We start from the raw sequence: 18,730 nt of genomic DNA on the forward strand, positions 1-18,730 counted from the left end.
ATCCGTAATACCAGGGTCTAACTTACTGGATTTGGTACGTAGTACAACGCAGAGCCATGCTCTGAACAGTAGAAATTTACCACCGGGTTGGGATTCATTTATGCAGGCTATGGCCGAGCTAAATATGCCGTCTACAGATGTGGGTAACACCGCTACTAGGAAGCTTTTAGATGAATTAAAAATTACCAACAGTGAGACACGCTCTGTATCTACACCGCTGAAGTTAGCGGCGGCTCCCCGTAAAATTCAATCTTTACATTCCCCGTCATTAGGTACCACACGTGGAACTCTGCTACCTAAAAAAAGGTCTCTACCGATGCTACAAACCATGTGGCTCATGATGTAAAGAATGTACTGGCTAAAATGCTGTACTCGCCTTGTAACACTATATTAATTATTTTGTAAGAAGTGTAATGATGTATGTTCATTGTACTATTTAATGTTTTTACTTTTTATATTCTGTAAGAATTTTTATAGTATTGAAATGTCTTTGAGTTGTATTAATGTTATTACTTTTTATATCCTGTAAGAATTTTTATAGTATTGAAATGTCTTTGAGATGCTGTTTTATTGTGAGAAATAAATTTTTTTTTAAATTTTTACAATAACGTGTCTTTGGTTTTATATTCGTATAAAACACACCGCTTCTTACTTGCGTGTGTTGTAACATGACCACATACATAATATGCACATATAATGAGAGAGGTGTTATAAACCACTGACCCGCAGATAACCCTACATACCCCTACAGGTACAAATTTCTGTTTGTGAAAAAAAGCATTTAGTTAATGGTCAGTAGAAACACAAATAACTTTTCTGAGAAATGTAGAGACACAAATAACTTCTCTGAGAAAGCGCATACAAAAACAATTGACCTAGGTGTTATAAACCACTGACCCGCAGATAACCCTACATAACCTACAGGTACAATACAGGTACAAACAGAAAAATCTGTCTTTTCTGTTTGTGTAAATAAGCATTTAGTTAATGGTCAGTAGAAACACAAATAAACAGCTGGTTGTGTTATAAAACAAAGTTCTGCACTATACCTGTACACTGTGAATAAAACACAGCTTACAGAATCAAACTCGAGCTACGTATAAAATCTAATATAAAACAAATGAGAAAGGTGTTATAAACCACGTGTAAAATAAATACACGACTAGGATATAATTATAAACATGTGTTATCCCACAAATACGGGAATAATATCAAACTATATAAAACTATATAAAACAAATACGGGAATAATATCAAACTATATCAAAAGGGGAAATCAAACATTTAGTTAATGGTCAGTAGAGGTACAAATAAACAGCTTGGTGTGTTATAAAACAAAAGTTCTGCACTATATGTGTAAAGCATATTATATTATATATATATATATATATATATATATATATATATATATATATATATATAGGACCCCGCACAAATAAACAGCTTGGTGTGTTATAAAACAAAGTTCTGCACTATATCTGTACACTGTGAATAAAACACAGCTTACAGAATCAAACTCGAGCTACGTATAAAATCTAATATAAAACAAAATACGGGGAATAATATCAAACTGCAACAAATTAAAATATATCAAACTATATCAAAAGGGGAAATCAGCCAGCCTCAGGGATAGCTGGCTGACAGGAGGAGGGGAGGGGTTACACACTTTGATACACTTTGATAGGGGCGGGGCACCTGTCAGATTGAGTTTGACGAAACCACCCGATGCTACACTACTGACGAGCTCTGAAGGAAGTGGTACCTGTACTGACCGCAGTCCCTAAGCTTAACACAACACTAGAAGTAGCCGTGGGATGCTCCTGACACTCCCTAGGCACCTCGTCACAGCCTGAGAACTAACTACCCCTAAAGATAGAAACAGGAAAACTATCTTGCCTCAGAGAAAATCCCCAAAGGATAGATAGCCCCCCACAAGTAATGACTGTGAGTGGAGAGGGAAAAGACATACACAGAATGAAACCAGGATGAGCACAGGAGGCCAGTCTAGCTAGATAGATAGGACAGGATGGAATACTGTGCGGTCAGTATAAAACACTACAAAATATCCACACAGAGTTTACAAAAATCTCCACACCTGACTAAAGGTGTGGAGGGTAAATCTGCTTCCCAGAGTTTCCAGCATCACTGAATTAATTCATACTGACAAGCTGGACAAACATAAAAAGCACAGAACGGATAAGTCCACAACCTGTGGACAGAAAGGAGCAAGCAAGGACTTAGCTTTGCTGAACTGGTCAGGATAACAGGGAAATCCAAAGAGATATGAATCCTAGTTAATGATAAACTTACCTGGAGCAGCCAGTGCCAGGCAGCAGCGGCCAAGGCAAACAGGATCATGGGGTGCATTAAAAGAGGTCTGGATACACATGATGAGAGCATTATACTGCCTCTGTACAAATCCCTAGTTAGACCGCACATGGAGTACTGTGTCCAGTTTTGGGCACCGGTGCTCAGGAAGGATATAATGAAACTAGAGAGAGTACAAAGGAGGGCAACAAAATTAATAAAGGGGATGGGAGAACTACAATACCCAGATAGATTAGTGAAATTAGGATTATTTAGTCTAGAAAAAAGACGACTGAGGGGCGATCTAATAACCATGTATAAGTATATAAGGGGACAATACAAATATCTCGCTGAGGATCTGTTTATACCAAGGAAGGTGACGGGCACAAGGGGGCATTCTTTGCGTCTGGAGGAGAGAAGGTTTTTCCACCAACATAGAAGAGGATTCTTTACTGTTAGGGCAGTGAGAATCTGGAATTGCTTGCCTGAGGAGGTGGTAATGGCGAACTCAGTCGAGGGATTCAAGAGAGGCCTGGATGTCTTCCTGGAGCAGAACAATATTGTATCATACAATTATTAGGTTCTGTAGAAGGACGTAGATCTGGGGATTTATTATGATGGAATATAGGCTGAACTGGATGGACAAATGTCTTTTTTCGGCCTTACTTGCTAACTATGAATCCAACCAGGAACCATTGACAAGTGGCACAAGCTGAAGGAAAGGGCCAGGCTAAATAGCCGAGCAGAATAGACAATCAGTGGAAGCAGCTGCTGACTGCTAAATCCAAGGAGCAGCCATTCCACTTAAAAACACCGGAGAGAGCCAAGAGCAGAACTCACAAAAGTGCCACTTACAAACACCGGAGGGAGCCCAAGAGCGGAATTCACAACAGTACCCCCCCCTTGAGGAGGGGTCACCGAACCCTCACCAGAGCCCCCAGGCCAATCAGGACGAGCCAAGTGAAAGGCACGAACCAAATCGGTGGCATTGACATCGGAGGCAACAACCCAAGAATTATCCTCCTGGCCATAACCCTTTCACTTGACAAGATACTGAAGCCTCCGCCTCGAAAAACGAGAATCCAAAATTTTCTCAACCTCATATTCCAACTCTCCCTCAACCAACACCGGGGCAGGAGGATCAACCGAGGGAACAACAGGCACCACATATATCCGCAACTAAGATCTATGGAAAACATTATGAATGGCAAAAGAGTCAGGAAGAGCAAAAGGAAAAGACACCGGATTGATAATTTCAGGAATCTTATAAGGACCAATAAACCGAGGCTTAAACTTAGGGGAAGAAACCTTCATAGGAACATGACGAGAAGACAACCAAACCAAATCCCCCACACAAAGCCGGGGACCAACACACCGACGGCGGTTAGCAAAACGTTGAGCCCTTTCCTGAGACAACGTCAAATTGTCCACCACATGAGTCCAAATCTGCTTCAGCCTGTCCACCACAGAATCCACACCAGGACAATCAGAAGGCTCAACCTGCCCAGAAGAAAAACGAGGATGAAAACCAAAATTACAAAAGAAAGGTGAAACCAAAGTAGCCGAACTAGCCCGATTATTAAGGGCAAACTCGGCCAACGGCAAGAAAGCCACCCAATCATCCTGATCAGCGGACACAAAGCATCTCAAATAAGTCTCCAAGGTCTTATTAGTTCACTCAGTTTGGCCATTAGTCTGAGGATGAAATGCCGAAGAAAAAGGCAAATCAATGCCCATCCTAGCACAAAAGGCCCGCCAAAACCTAGAGACAAACTGAGAACCTCTGTCAGACACAATGTTCTCCGGAATGCCATGCAAACGAACCACATGCTGAAAAAACAAAGGAACCAAATCTGAGGAGGAAGGCAACTTAGGCAAAGGTACCAGATGGACCATTTTAGAGAACCGCTCACAAACAACCCAGATAACAGACATCTTCTGGGAAACAGGAAGATCCGAAATAAAATCCATGCAAATATGCGTCCAGGGCCTCTCAGGGACCGGCAAAGGCAAAAGCAACCCACTAGCGCGGGAACAGCAAGGCTTGGCCCGGGCGCGAATCTCACAGGACTGCACAAAAGCACGCACATCGCGCGACAAGGAAGGCCACCAAAAGGACCTAGCAACCAAATTTCTGGTACCAAAAATCCCAGGATGACCAGCCAACACTGAACAATGAACCTCAGAAATCACCTTACTTGTCCATCCATCAGGAACAAACAGCTTCCTCACTGGACAGCGGTCAGGCCTATCAGCCTGAAATTCCTGAAGCACCCGCCGCAAATTAGGGGAGATGGCAGAAAGAATCACCCCTTCCTTAAGAATGCCAACCGGTTCAAGGACTCCAGGAGAATCAGGTGAAAAACTCCTAGAGAGGGCATCAGTCTTAACATTCTTAGATCCCGGAAGATACGAGACCACAAAATCAAAACGGGAGAAAAACAGGGACCATCGAGCATGTCTAGGATTCAGCCACTTGGCCGACTCGAGTAAAATCAGATTCTTATGATCAGTCAAGACCACAACGCGGTGCTTAGCTCCCTCACGCCAATGTCGCCACTCCTCAAACGCCCACTTCATAGCCAACAACTCCCGATTGCCGACATCATAATTGCGTTCCGCAGGCGAAAACTTTCTGGAAAAAAAAGCACACAGTTTCATCAAAGAACCATCAGAATCCCTCTGAGACAAAACGGCCCCTGCCCCAATCTCAGAAGTGTCAACCTCAACCTGAAAAGGAAGCGAAACATCCAGCTGACGCAACACAGGGGCAGAAGTAAATCGGCGCTTAAGCTCCCGAAAGGCCTTAACAGCCGCAGAGGACCAATTCGTCACATCAGCGCCTTTCTTCGTCAAATCAGTAAGGGACTTAACCACACTGGAAAAGTTGGCAATGAAACGGCGATAGAAATTAGCAAAGCCCAAAAATTTTTGAAGGCTCTTCACAGATGTGGGTTGAATCCAGTCATGAATAGCTTGGACCTTAACAGGATCCATTTCCATAGACGAGGGAGAAAAAATAAAACCCAAAAAAGAGACCTTCTGAACTCCGAATAGGCACTTAGACCCCTTCACAAATAAAGCATTATCACGAAGGATCTGGAACACCATCCTGACCTGCTTCACATGAGACTCCCAATCATTGGAAAAAATCAAAATATCATCCAAATATACAACCATGAATTTATCAAGATAATTGCGGAAAATATCATGCATGAAGGATTGGAACACAGATGGAGCATTAGAGAGCCCGAATGGCATCACAAGGTATTCAAAATGGCCTTCGGGCGTATTAAATGCAGTTTTCCATTTGTCACCCTGTTTAATATGAACAAGATCATATGCCCCTCGGAGGTCAATCTTAGTAAACCAACTAGCCCCCTTAATCTGAGCAAACAAATCAGAAAGCAAAGGCAAGGGGTATTGGAATTTGACCGTGATCTTATTAAGAAGACGATAATCTATACAGGGCCTCAAGGAGCCATCCTTCTTAGCAACAAAAAAGAAACCCGCTCCCAATGGTGACGAAGACGGCCGAATATGCCCCTTCTCCAAAGATTCCTTAACATAGCTCCGCATGGCGGCATGCTCTGGCACAGACAGATTGAAAAGTTGGCCCTTAGGGAACTTACAACCAGGAATCAAGTTAATAGCACAATCACAGTCCCTATGTGGAGGAAGGGAACTGGACTTGGGCTCATCAAATACATCCTGGAAATCCGACAAAAAGTCAGGGACCTCAGAAGAGGGGGAAGAGAAAATTGACATCAAAGGAATGTCACTATGTACCCCTTGACAACCCCAACTAGTCACAGACATAGTTTTCCAATCCAGCACCGGATTATGTTCCTGTAACCATGGAAAACCCAGTACAACAACATCATGCAGGTTATGCAACACCAGAAAACGGCAATCTTCCTGATGTGCAGGAGCCATGTACATGGTCATCTGCGTCCAGTACTGAGGTTTATCCTTGGCCAATGGTGTAGCATCAATGCCCCTCAAAGGAATAGGGCTCTGCAAAGGCTGCAAGGAAAAACCACAGCGCCTGGCGAATTCTAAGTCCATTAAGTTCAGGGCAGCGCCTGAATCCACAAATGCCATGACAGAAAAGGACGACAATGAGCAAATCAGGGTCACAGATAAAAGAAATTTAGGCTGTACAGTACTAATGGTAACAGACCTAGCGACCCTCCTAGTACGTTTAGGGCAATCAGAAATAACATGAGCAGAATCACCACAGTAAAAACACAGCCTATTCTGACGTCTGAATTCCTGCCGTTCTGTTCTAGTCAAAATCTTATCACATTGCATAGGTTCAGGACTCTGCTCAGAGGACACTGAAATATGGTGCATAGCTTTGCGCTCGCGCAGACGCCGATCAATCTGAATGGCTAGAGACATAGATTCGCTCAAACCAGTAGGCGTAGGGAAGCCCACCATAACATCTTTAAGGGCTTCAGAAAGATCTTTTCTGAAAATAGCAGCCAGAGCATCCTCATTCCATTTAGTGAGCACAGACCATTTCCTAAATTTCTGGCAGTATAATTCTGCCGCTTCCTGACCTTGACACAGGGCCAACAGAGTTTTTTCTGCATGATCCACAGAATTAGGTTCGTCATACAATAATCCGAGCGCTTGAAAAAATGTGTCTACATTCAGCAATGCCGGTTTCCCTGATTCAAGGGAGAATGCCCAGTCCTGAGGGTCACCACGCAGCAAGGATATGATGATTTTAACTTGCTGAATGGGATCACCAGAAGAACAGGGAATCAAAGCAAAAAACAATTTGCAGTTATTTTTAAAGTTCAAAAACTTGGATCTGTCCCCAAAAAACAAATCAGGAGTAGGAATTCTAGGCTCCAAAGCCGGAGTCTGGACAACATAATCTTGGATACTCTGTACTCTTGCAGCAAGTTGATCCACACGAGAAAACAAACCCTGAACATCCATGCCAGATCATAAATCCTGAACCACCCAGAGATCAAGAGGAAAAAAAAAGACAAAATAGAGCACAGAAAAAAAATGGCTCAGAATTTTTTCCTTCTTTTGAGATGCATTTAATTCATTTTTGGCCACTTGTACTGTTATGATCTGGTGGTTTAGGAGCAACATGGGACGAGCTCTGAAGGAAGTGGTACCTGTACTGACCGCAGTCCCTAAGCTTAACACAACACTAGAAGTAGCCGTGGGATGCTCCTGACACTCCCTAGGCACCTCGTCACAGCCTGAGAACTAACTACCCCTAAAGATAGAAACAAGAAAACTATCTTGCCTCAGAGAAAATCCCTAAAGGATAGATAGCCCCCCACAAGTAATGACTGTAAGTGGAGAGGTAAGGCTACGTTCACATTTGCGTCTTACGACGCAGCGTCGTCGACGCCTAACGACGCATGCGTCATGCGCCCCTATCTTTAACATTGGGGATGCAAGCGTATGCGTTGTCATGCGTTTTCGTGAAACGCACGACGCATGCGTCATTTTACCGCACCTGGCGGGGCGCCGGCGACGCTACATGTTGCAGTTTTGTAGCGTCGTAAAAACGCGTGCGTCGCACTTGCGTCGCCCGTGCGTCGTAATTGCGTTACAATCCCCCATTGAAACCAATTGACAATGCACGGAACGCAAGTGCGTGCGTCGTGCATGCGTTGTGCGACGCATGCGTCGTGCGACGCATGCGTCGTTAAATAAAATTACACAAAAAGTGTGTAGACACTATATATAAAGAATGTTTGGATTGTTTGTCACTTCTGCTGCATCATACCAAGGACACCAGACGTCATCATCTGCTGTCCAGAGATGTAAGTATAGAATGATTCTGCGCATTTTCTACATGTTTTATTTTTAAATTGTTTTATTGCAAGTTGTGTATGTTCTGCACTATGGTTGTGTAAAGACATTGGTTGATTTTTCTCGTTGTGATGTATGGCGTTGTATAGGATGGCGTTTTAGTGTCTCCGGCCTTGTTGATGTAAAATATTTGTCTTTCCAGGATTGACTTTTCTTTTCAAATTTTTTTTTGGGGGTGTTTTTTTATTCTGTTGTGATGTATATTTCTAGCGTTATATGATGGGGTTTCATTGTCTCCGGCCATGTTGGTTTATTGTAAAGTATGGTAGTATAGAATGATTCTGCGCATTTTCTACATTTTTGTAATTTTAAATTGTTTTATTGCAAGTTGTGCATTATGTTCTGCACTGTGGTTGTGTAAAGACATTGTTGTATTTTTCTCGTTGTGATGTATGGCGTTGTATGGCGTTTCCTTGTCTTCGGCCTTCTTGATTACTGTAAAGTATGGTGGTCTTTCCAGGATTGACTTTTCTTTTCAATTTTTTTTTTTGGGGGGGTGATTGTGTTGTGATGTATATTTCTTGTGTTACATGATGGCGTTTCATTGTCTCCGGCCATGTTGGTTTTATTGTAAAGTATGGTGGTGTATCCAGGATTGACGTTTCTTTCCTTAATTTTTGGGGGTTATTAATTTTTTTTTCAGAAATCTATTGTGCTGTTTGGGTTGTTCCATGCATGCGGTTGTTCCATTTTTTTTTTTTTTACATAGAAATGTTTGCTTTTTTAATCAGGTTCTGAGGAATTTCAGGGCTTCATATGTAGCCGTACTCTTTTATATATTTTTTTTTTCTATTGTAACGTATGGCGGTATGGTTTGCCTTTTCTTGTGCCTTTTGGAAATCAATGTTTTAAAAATGTTGTTCAAAAAAATCTGAGTCTTTTTGGATTACTACATAGGGTCTGTTGTGTATTTGTTTTGTTATCTTTAGGCTTTTGTTTACTCTGGCATTGTGTTGTCTCTGTCATTGTTTTTTATTTCAATGGGGCAGTGTTTGCTCAGCGCTAGTTCAGTTGGCATTGTACAATGAGTGCACTGTTTGTTGTGGTTGTAATGTAAATGTATGGATTTTTTTTAAAATTTTCCTATGTTCCTCTGTATTGTGCATAGTAAAATAATTCAATTTTTTTAATTTCAGAATTTAATCTACAATGGCCAGCGACTCTAGCCACACCCCACCGCTGAGGAGTCCGGTGAGTACATGATCTACTGTTGCTTATAAATTCGGTGTCATTTGTAGACGTGTCACAACTTTTTTTAAACTATTTTCCAGGCTTCTTCAAGTGAGGAGGAGAGCCAGGAGGAACAGAGCCAGCAGGAGCAGCGACCACGGGGCCAAGCTGTGGTGGCAGGACGGCGAGTAAGTTTTTTTTCAAACAACCTAGTATTTTTTTTTCTTTTACTACCTTTTTTTTTGTTTGTTTTGTGGGAGGTGGGGGAGGAGGTAGGGAGACCAATTTTTATTTATCTTGCAAACATTAATGTTTTCCAATTATTCTAGGTTTAACAACGGGACCAAGATGAGGCCATAGACATTAACATAATGGTCGCATCAATCCAGGAGAGGCCTGTTGTGGGACAGCCGTGACCCCCGGCACGCGGACCAGGTGGTGTTGCGACGTTTGTGGGCTGAGGTGGCAAAATCGCTGTGGGATGGCTTCGACAGCGCTTCACCCGAGGACAAAGATAAATTTGGTAAGTATTGCAGAAATGCAGCTCTGACCATCATGCCAGGATACACAACCATCTGTGATGTGATCTACTTTCGTGGCATCACACACGGTTGCGTTTTTAATTTAAAAATTTTCTCTCAAACTTAATTTTTGGTTTGACTTTTCCACAGTCAAAAAATTGAAGACCAGATGGCGCTCCATGAAGGACCGTTTCAAGAGGGTCATGAAAAAGGAGGGACAGACTCGTAGTGGTGCTGCTGCGTCAAGGGCCTCTACATACAAGTTCAGCCGTATTCTGCAGTTCCTGAGACCGGTCCTTGACAGTCGAGAGTAAGTATTTTCTTCCCACACATTGGTTATTGGAAAACATGCATATTCACGTAGTATATTTCCCAGCCACGTAGTTTATTGCCCAGCCATTTATATTGCTCAGTACGTACTATACAGCACACAGACACATAGTACATTGGCCAGCCACGGGCAATATTTCATAGTGGCGTAGTATATTGCCCATCCAGGTTTATCACAGATTCCCAGATTCCCAAAAAAATGAAAAATAATAGACACGGGAGACCTTATAGTCCACGGCAGGTTATGTTCCCAGGGTTGCTCTGATCGCAGGACCTGTGATGACGTCTCGGGTCACATGACCTTGACGTGATGGCAGTTCCGACGATAAGCGTAAGCCATATCGGCCGTTACAAACGCCAACCATGGGTGAGTATAGCATGGCAATTTTGAAAAAAATAAATGTATTCTATTTTTAATATTGATGCGGCATAGGCAGTGTCAATATTAAAAATTAACATCTTAACGGCGGCAACGGTTACCGCCGGTAAGTGTTTATCGATGACAGGGGAGTATGCGGGCGACGGCCATTCACTGCGCGGAGTAAGGAGCGGCCATTTTATTCAGGCATGTGACCCGCGCTGATTGCTCGCATCAGCCATGTTAGGCAGCTGGCCGGTTCAAACAGCGAATTACTACCGTTACGACTGACAGACGGAACTAAAAACCCTTTACAATTATGTAAAATTATAATTTTATAGTATGTGATGCAATGTTTAACTTTTACACAGGTGGTGGCGAATGTGAAATGTTATATTTTGTATACTAATGTTTTCCTTATGTTTTCACAGAACACACAGCAGCACCCGCGAGCCTGTTCGGCCCTCTGGAGCGGTCCTTCGTGAATCGCCATCTGACCCGTCACAGCCATCCCACAGCGAGAGCAGGTCTGCACCACCATCTGGAGAACCGGCAGCCGGTCCATCAGATGTTCCCCTGTTTTTACATTTGAGCACGGTCTTCCAGAATTGTTTCAAGGCGCTGGGCGATCGAATGGACACAGCTCTGTCCAATATCGACCGACGTCTTCAAACAATGGAATCCGAGCTCTCGAGGCCGGCAAAACATTTTTTTAGTGCCATTGAGAAGGGCATGGTGGAACATCTTACGCCGGAACTCCAGATTTTGGTTATGCAGGCCTGGAACAATGCATACGTGACTGCTCTGCAGCAGGCTCGGGTCATGCAGTCAGCGACTACAATGCCCGGAGTACCATCGCTGGCTAGCATGGCTCCGACTCCTGCTGCAGAGCACCCACACAGAGCTCAGCGTGCCGAGGGCCACCACCGCCGCCACAAACACCGTAGAACCGAGCCCCAAAGTTCTGCTCCTGCCAGGCCTTCAAGGGCACAAAGACGGAAAGCTGAAACACACCCAGAGGGAGAGAGGAGAAAACGCAAAAAAACCAAAACAACAACGGCGGCTATGGCTGCTCCAATAAGCACACCAAGTACTCGGCCGGGGTCTACCCGGAGCAGGAGTAGTCATAGCCAGTCCACAGTGGTAAGGACACTGGCCGTGCCTCCTCCCTCACCTCCTGCATTGGCAATATCGCCACCATCTACCACAGGGTGGACAGACGTAGGCATACCGTCAAGTGTATTGCAATATGGTGGTTCCTCCCCCTCGTCCTCCTCCTCCATGTTCTCCTCCACCCACTCCCAAACTGGAGGACATCAATCCCCCTCAATAGCTGAAGTTCCCACCCCTTAGAACCTATACCCATTTTTTCTTTTTGTGTCCCCATTAATAAAACTGTTATTTTGATGAAAAAAATTGAGTTTATTGGTCTAAAATAACGTTTGCACCAACTCACACCGTGCGCTGTATACAAAAATCTTGTGTTTGTTACACCTCATATCTGCATTGTCTGACACAATTTTATCAAGTTTCTGTTGTAAATTTTTTAGGGCTGTCTATTGCACGATGAGATGTTACAAACACAAAGAGGAGTAAAAAATATATCAATTTTCAAACCTACTGTAAAGGTACCGTCACAACGATTTCATTAACAATATAGTTGCTTTTTGTCACGTAGCAACGATATCGTTTAAGAAATCGTTATGCGTGACAGCGACCAACGATTATGCCCCTGCTGGGAGATCGTAGGTCTCTGCGGATGATCAGGACCTTTTTTGTGTCACTGATCACACGCTGTCATCGTTGGATCGGCGTGTTTGACACTGATCCAGCGATGTCTTCGCTGGTAACCAGGGTAAATATCGGGTTACTAGCGCAGTGCCCAGGGAAAAAAGTGTAAAACAAAAAAAAAAAAATACACTACATACATTCCGGTGTCTGCCACGTCCCTCGCCGTCATCTTCCCGCAGTGACTGACTCCGTCATTCCTGGCCGTAAAGTAAAAGCAGAGCACACCGTTGACGTCAACGCTGTGCTGTGCTTTAGGGCTGGCACAGTGCGGAAAGCTGACGGCGATGGTCGTGGCAGACACAGGAATGTAAGGATGTATTTTGTATTTTTTCACATTTACAATGGTAAACGGGAAACATTGTGAGTGTGGCCCTGCGCTTCATAACCCGATGTTTACTCAGGTTACACGGGGACTTGGTAATTTTTTGTCGCTGGAGAGCTGTCTGTGTGACAGCTTTCCAGCAACCACACGACGACTTAACAACGATCACGGTCAGGTCGTATCGCTGGTCGGGATCGTTGGTTAATCGTTTTGTAACGGTACCTTAAGGTTATTGGTCAGGTGAGGTGGTAGCAATGTTCACGTGGCCAAGTGTCGCCACTATTTTACTCTAGACGTATTCCAGCATCCTGAGTTCAATAGTGTTAACTCAGTAGACTTTAGCAAACATGATCGTCTCCCTCCTTGTCAAGCCAGTTTCCATATGCAAATAGTCTGCAAGATTCAAATTGCTTGACAAGGTGAGAGCCAATCATGTTCCCTTTTAAAACTATGGAACACACGGCTATGTGAATAATTTGGTTGTTCTGTCAGAGTCAATTTGGGAAATGGTGCTCACATTACAAAATTTTGTGGTACACACATTTGGTTCTAGAACATCGGATTTCTTAAAAATGTTTAATTTGTAACAACATTTGGGAGCATTTTTTTTAAAAAACGGAAAGGCACAATAAAGAACTTTATTAAAAAACACAACACAGTAGAAAATCAGGGGACTTTACAACATATAAAGAACATTGCATAGGCTGGTAAAATGTCATGGACTCAATAGTGTTTACATGACAGTGTTTAGATTTTTATAAATCACAATAAATTTAGTACAAGCAAGATGAAATACTGTTTCCAAACTAAACCATTTGATCTTGCCATGAAACACGGCCAACATCTGAAACAAAATATGCAGCAAATTGATCTCTCATCTGAGCAATTTCCAAAGTTGTCCTCAGAGGATGATCTTGGTAATCAGGCAATGGGTTTGGTATGGGTTCATCTAGTTCCACGTTGACTCTCTCTTTACCAATAATGTAATTGTGGAGAACCACACAAGCCTTCACCACCTCATCCACTGTCTCAATTTTCAAATTTATTGCGGATCCTAAAATCCGCCATTTGGAGACAAGGATTCCAAAGGCGCACTCCACAGATCTTCTGGCCCTGGACAGTCTATAATTAAAAATACTTTTTGTGCGGTCCAAGCCCCGACTGGAGTATGGTTTCAGTAGGTTGGCACTCATTTGAAAAGCCTCATCCCCAACCACAACAAATGGCACGGCCGAGCCTTCGGTGTTGGGAAGAGGTCGTGGCTGGGGGAAATTAAAATTGTTCTCATTTAATCTTCGGCCTATGTCAGACTCCTTAAATGTCCGTGAATCATTTGCACGGCTAAACGCTCCAATGTCCACGGCGAGAAACCTGCAGTCCGCACCTGCAATTGCCATGAGCACGGTGGAAAAATATTTTTTGTAATTGAAAAACAGAGATCCACTTCTTGCAGGCTTTGTAATCCTAATGTGCTTCACATCCACTGCTCCAATACAGTTAGGGAAAGAACACAGTTGTTCAAATTTTGGGGCGTTGGCCTCCCATAACGCTGTCGTTGGGATTGGTAAAAATTCCTCCCGGAGATTGTCCCACAATGCGCGGCATGTGTCGGCAATAATACCCGAGAGTGTGGAGACGCCAATCCGAAACTGGAAATGCAGTGATCTCAATGTCTCTCCGGTAGCCAGGAAACTGACAAGAAGAAAAATAAATAAATTTAATTTCATTACATTGTTATAAAATAAAATTTCATTTTCAATTCCTCACCCACACCCCCCAAAACCAAAAAAAGGTTATTTCAAAAATGGCCAGAACATATAAAGTCCTTCAAATTGCTACATTACGTACCGTAGAGTCACCAGCAGACGTTCCTCGGGGGAAATCGATTTCCGGAGCTGCGTGTCCTGCCTGGAAATGGCTCCTTCTACCAGACGCAGGAGATAGCAGAAGCTGTTTTGAGACATCCGGGTATATTCAAAATATTTATCCAGGTTGTCATTTAACTCGCCAAACAAACAAAGGTAGGCTCCACGGCTCTCTCGGACTTCCACTATAGGGTGTAGCCAAAAGCGCCGATGACTCCTTCTCCGTAGTTTGTCTCTTTTCCTTTGTTCATGACAGGCAATAGCGTAAGCAATAGCAAGGGCAAAATCCAGCACCATATTGAGGTAGATACTCTCCATGGGACGCTCCATCTTGATGCTGTAAAAACAAGCAATGGTAGGAAATGATCTATGCCGGGGTATATATACTACAATTCCATTATACCCACCCTCTTCTATCCATTGGTGGTGTTATCTAGTGTCTAGACACTAGACCCACCCTCTTCTATCCATTGGTGGTATTATCTAGTGTCTAGACACTAAATTGGGTTGAAAAATGGCATCATTGTTTGACAACGCATGCGTCGAAAAACCCTGCGTTTTTAAGAAAAACGCAGCAAAACGCACAAAAAAACGGTGCGTTTTTGTGTGCGTTGTCAATGCGTCATGCGTTGCGTCGACGACGCTGCGTCGTAAGACGCAAATGTGAACGTAGCCTAAAAGACATACACAGAATGAAACCAGGATGAGCACAGGAGGCCAGTCTAGCTAGATAGATAGGACAGGATGGAATACTGTGCGGTCAGTATAAAACACTACAAAATATCCACACAGAGTTTACAAAAATCTCCACACCTGACTAAAGGTGTGGAGGGTAAATCTGCTTCCCAGAGCTTCCAGCATCACTGAATTAATTCATACTGACAAGCTGGACAAACATAAAAAGCACAGAACGGATAAGTCCACAACCTGTGGACAGAAAAGAGCAAGTAAGGACTTAGCTTTGCTGAACTGTTCAGGATAACAGAGAAATCCAAAGAGATGTGAATCCAACCAGGAACCATTGACAAGTGGCACAAGCTGAAGGAAAGAGCCAGGCTAAATAGCCGAGCAGAATAGACAATCAGTGGAAGCAGCTGCTGATTGCTAAATCCAAGGAGCAGCCATTCCACTTAAAACCACCGGAGGGAGCCCAAGAGCAGAACTCACAAAAGTGCCACTTACAACCACCGGAGGGAGCCCAAGAGCGGAATTCACAACAGTTTACCCCAACATATGGGGTATCGGTGTACTCAGGACAAATTGTACAACAACTTTTGGGGTCCAGTTTCTCCTGTTACCGTTGGTAAAATAAAACAAATTGGAGCTTAAGCAAATTTTTTGTGAAAAAAAGTTAAATGTTCATTTTTATTTAAGCATTCCAAAAATTCCTGTGAAGCACCAGAAGGGTTAATAAACTTCTTGAATATGGTTTTGAGCACCTTGAGGGGAGCAGTTTTTAGAATGGTGTCACACTTGGGTATTTTCTATCATATAGACCCCTGTTATGATCAGGCGGCCTTGGAACAGCATGAAAAAACCTTCGCAGGAGTAGTGGTAACTATACAGACCGCAAACCCTGATCTTATCACAGACACTAGAAGTAGCCGTGGGGTGTGCCTAACCAGACCTAGACACCTCGACACAGCCGGAGGACTAAATATCCCTAAAGATAGAAAATAGGAAAACTGACTTGCCTCAGAGTAGACCCCCAAAGGATAGGCAGCCCCCCACAAATAATGACGGTAAGTAGGAGAGGAAAAGACACACGCAGGCGGAAAACAGGATTAGCAAAGGAGGCCACTTCTACCTAGATAGGAAAGTATAGTACAGGATACTAAGCGGTCAGCACAAAAACTACAAAACATCCAAAGCAGGAAAATGCAAAAACTCCACCACCTAACTAAAGATGTGGAGAGTATATCTGCGACTCCAGCGAATCCAACCAGACTGAGAGAACAACAGGACAGTCTAAGCTGGAACAAAATAGAAACTATGAACAGCACAGAAAATAGACACACAGCCTGTGTGCCTAAGAAAATGAAGCAGACACTTATCTTTTGCTGAAATGGCAGCAAGCAGGAGAGGCCAGGCAGAGAACCAATACTTCCAAAAGAACATTGACAACTGGCAAGGACTAATGAGTCCTGCAAAGCTAAATACCCCAGTCCGAATTGCAATTAGCAGAAACACCTGTCCAGGACTGCCGCCCAGGCACAACTGCATTACCATCAACAACCACCGGAGGGAGCCCAAGAGCAGAATTCACAACAGACCCCTCAAAATGACTTCAAATGAGATGTGGTCCCTAAAAAAAAAATGGTGTTGTAAAAATGAGAAATTGCATGTCAATTTTTAACCATTATAACTCCCTAACAAAAAAAAATGTGGTTCCAAAATTGTGCTGATGTAAAGTAGACATGTGGGAAATGTTACTTATTAAGTATTTTGTGTGACATATCTCTGTGATTTAATTGCATAAAAATTAAAAGTTGGAAAATTGCAAAATTTTCATAATTTTCGCCAAATTTCCGTTTTTTTCACAAATAAACGCAGGTACTATCAAAGAATTTTTACCACTATCATGAAGTACAATATGTCACGAGAAAACAATGTCAGAATCACTGGGATCCATTGAAGCGTTCCAGAGTTATAACCTCATAAAGGGACAGTGGTCAGAATTGTAAAAATTGGCCCGGTCATTAACGTGCAAACCACCCTTGGGGGTAAAGGGGTTAAGCATAATAACAGACGCGGATTCTTTACTGTAAGAGCAGTGAGACTATGGAACTCTCTGCCGTATGATGTTGTAATGAATGATTCAATACTTAAATTTAAGAGTGGACTGGATACCTTTCTGGAAAAGTATAATGTTACAGGGTATATACACTAGATTCCTTGATAGGGCGTTGATCCAGGGAACTAGTCTGATTGTTGTTTGTGGAGTCGGGAAGGAATTTTTTTCCCCAATGTGGAGCTTACTCTTTGTCACATGGTTTTTTTTTTGCCTTCCTCTGGATCAACATGTTAGGGCATGTTAGGTTAGGCTATGGGTTGAACTAGATGGACTTATAGTCTTCCTTCAACCTTAATAACTATGTAACTATATATTGTGTTGTTTAAGGGTTCCCTTTAATTTTTTGAGCAGTGTAATATCTACTATATAATTGTCTAAGGGTCACTTCCGTCTTTCTGTCTGTCTGTCTTTCTGTCTGTCACGGATATTCATTGGTCTCGGCCTCTGTCTGTCATGGACATCAACGTCGCTGATTGATCGTGGCAAAACAGCCATGACCAATCAGCGACGGGCACAGTCCCGAAGAAAATGGCCGCTCCTTCCTCCCGGCAGTCACTGCCCGGCGCACGCATACTCCCCTCCGGTCAGCGGTCACACAGGGTTAATTACAGCATTGACCGTGGTGTAACACACTCAGTTAACGCTGCTATTAACCCTGTGTGACCAACTTTTTACTATTCATGCTGTCTATGCAGCATGAATAGTAAAAATATCTACTGTTAAAAATAATTAAAAAAATAAAAAATAATTACATACTCACCCTCGGTTTGCCCCCGGATCGAAGCGACCGGTTACCGATGCTCCTCGCGATGCCCCGGTGACCGCTCCATGCATTGCGGTCTCGCGAGATGATGATGTGCGGTCTCGCGAGACCGCTACATCTTCATCTCGCAAGACCGCAATGCACTCTTCAGACCGGAGCGCGTGACGAGCATCGGTAACCGGTCGCTTCGATACGGAAGGTGAGTATATAACTATTTTTTATTTTAATTCTTTTTTTAACAGGGATATGGTGCCTACTACGTGACTATGTGCTGTATACTACGTGACTGTGCTGTATACTACATGGCTATGTGCTGTATACTATGTGGCTGGGTAATATACTATGTGGCTGGGCAATATACTATGTGGCTGGGCAATATACTATGTGGCTGGGCAATATACTATGTGGCTAGGCAATATACAATGTGGCTGGGCAATATACTACGTGGCTGGGCAATATACTACGTGGCTGGGCAATATACTACGTGTCTGTGCTGTATACTACATGTCTGTGCTGTATACTACATGTCTGTGCTGTATACTATGTGGCTCTGTGCTGTATACTAGGTCACTGGGCAATATACTATGTAGCTGGGCAAAATACTACGTGGCTGGGCAAAATACTACGTGGCTGGGCAATATACTACGTGGCTGGGCAAT

General features: G+C 43.2%; 2 protein-coding genes across 2 annotated transcripts in view; both read right to left on the minus strand.

The window, feature by feature from the left end:
- The window catches only part of TRIO (trio Rho guanine nucleotide exchange factor), a 2,940,676-nt gene that overhangs the window by 1,999,922 nt on the left and 922,024 nt on the right, over positions 1–18,730 (minus strand).
- Positions 12,536–14,759, minus strand: LOC138642331 (uncharacterized). The gene is made up of 2 exons (XM_069730430.1): positions 14,498–14,759; positions 12,536–14,341 (listed from the first exon to the last, which is right to left on the minus strand). The coding sequence occupies exons 1-2, from the start codon at positions 14,611–14,613 to the stop codon at positions 13,456–13,458; spliced, it is 1,002 nt and encodes a 333-aa protein (XP_069586531.1). The 5' UTR covers positions 14,614–14,759; the 3' UTR covers positions 12,536–13,455.

The sequence above is a fragment of the Ranitomeya imitator genome, chromosome 6 (genome assembly GCF_032444005.1).
Source record: "Ranitomeya imitator isolate aRanImi1 chromosome 6, aRanImi1.pri, whole genome shotgun sequence".
Taxonomy (NCBI): Eukaryota; Metazoa; Chordata; class Amphibia; order Anura; family Dendrobatidae; genus Ranitomeya; species Ranitomeya imitator.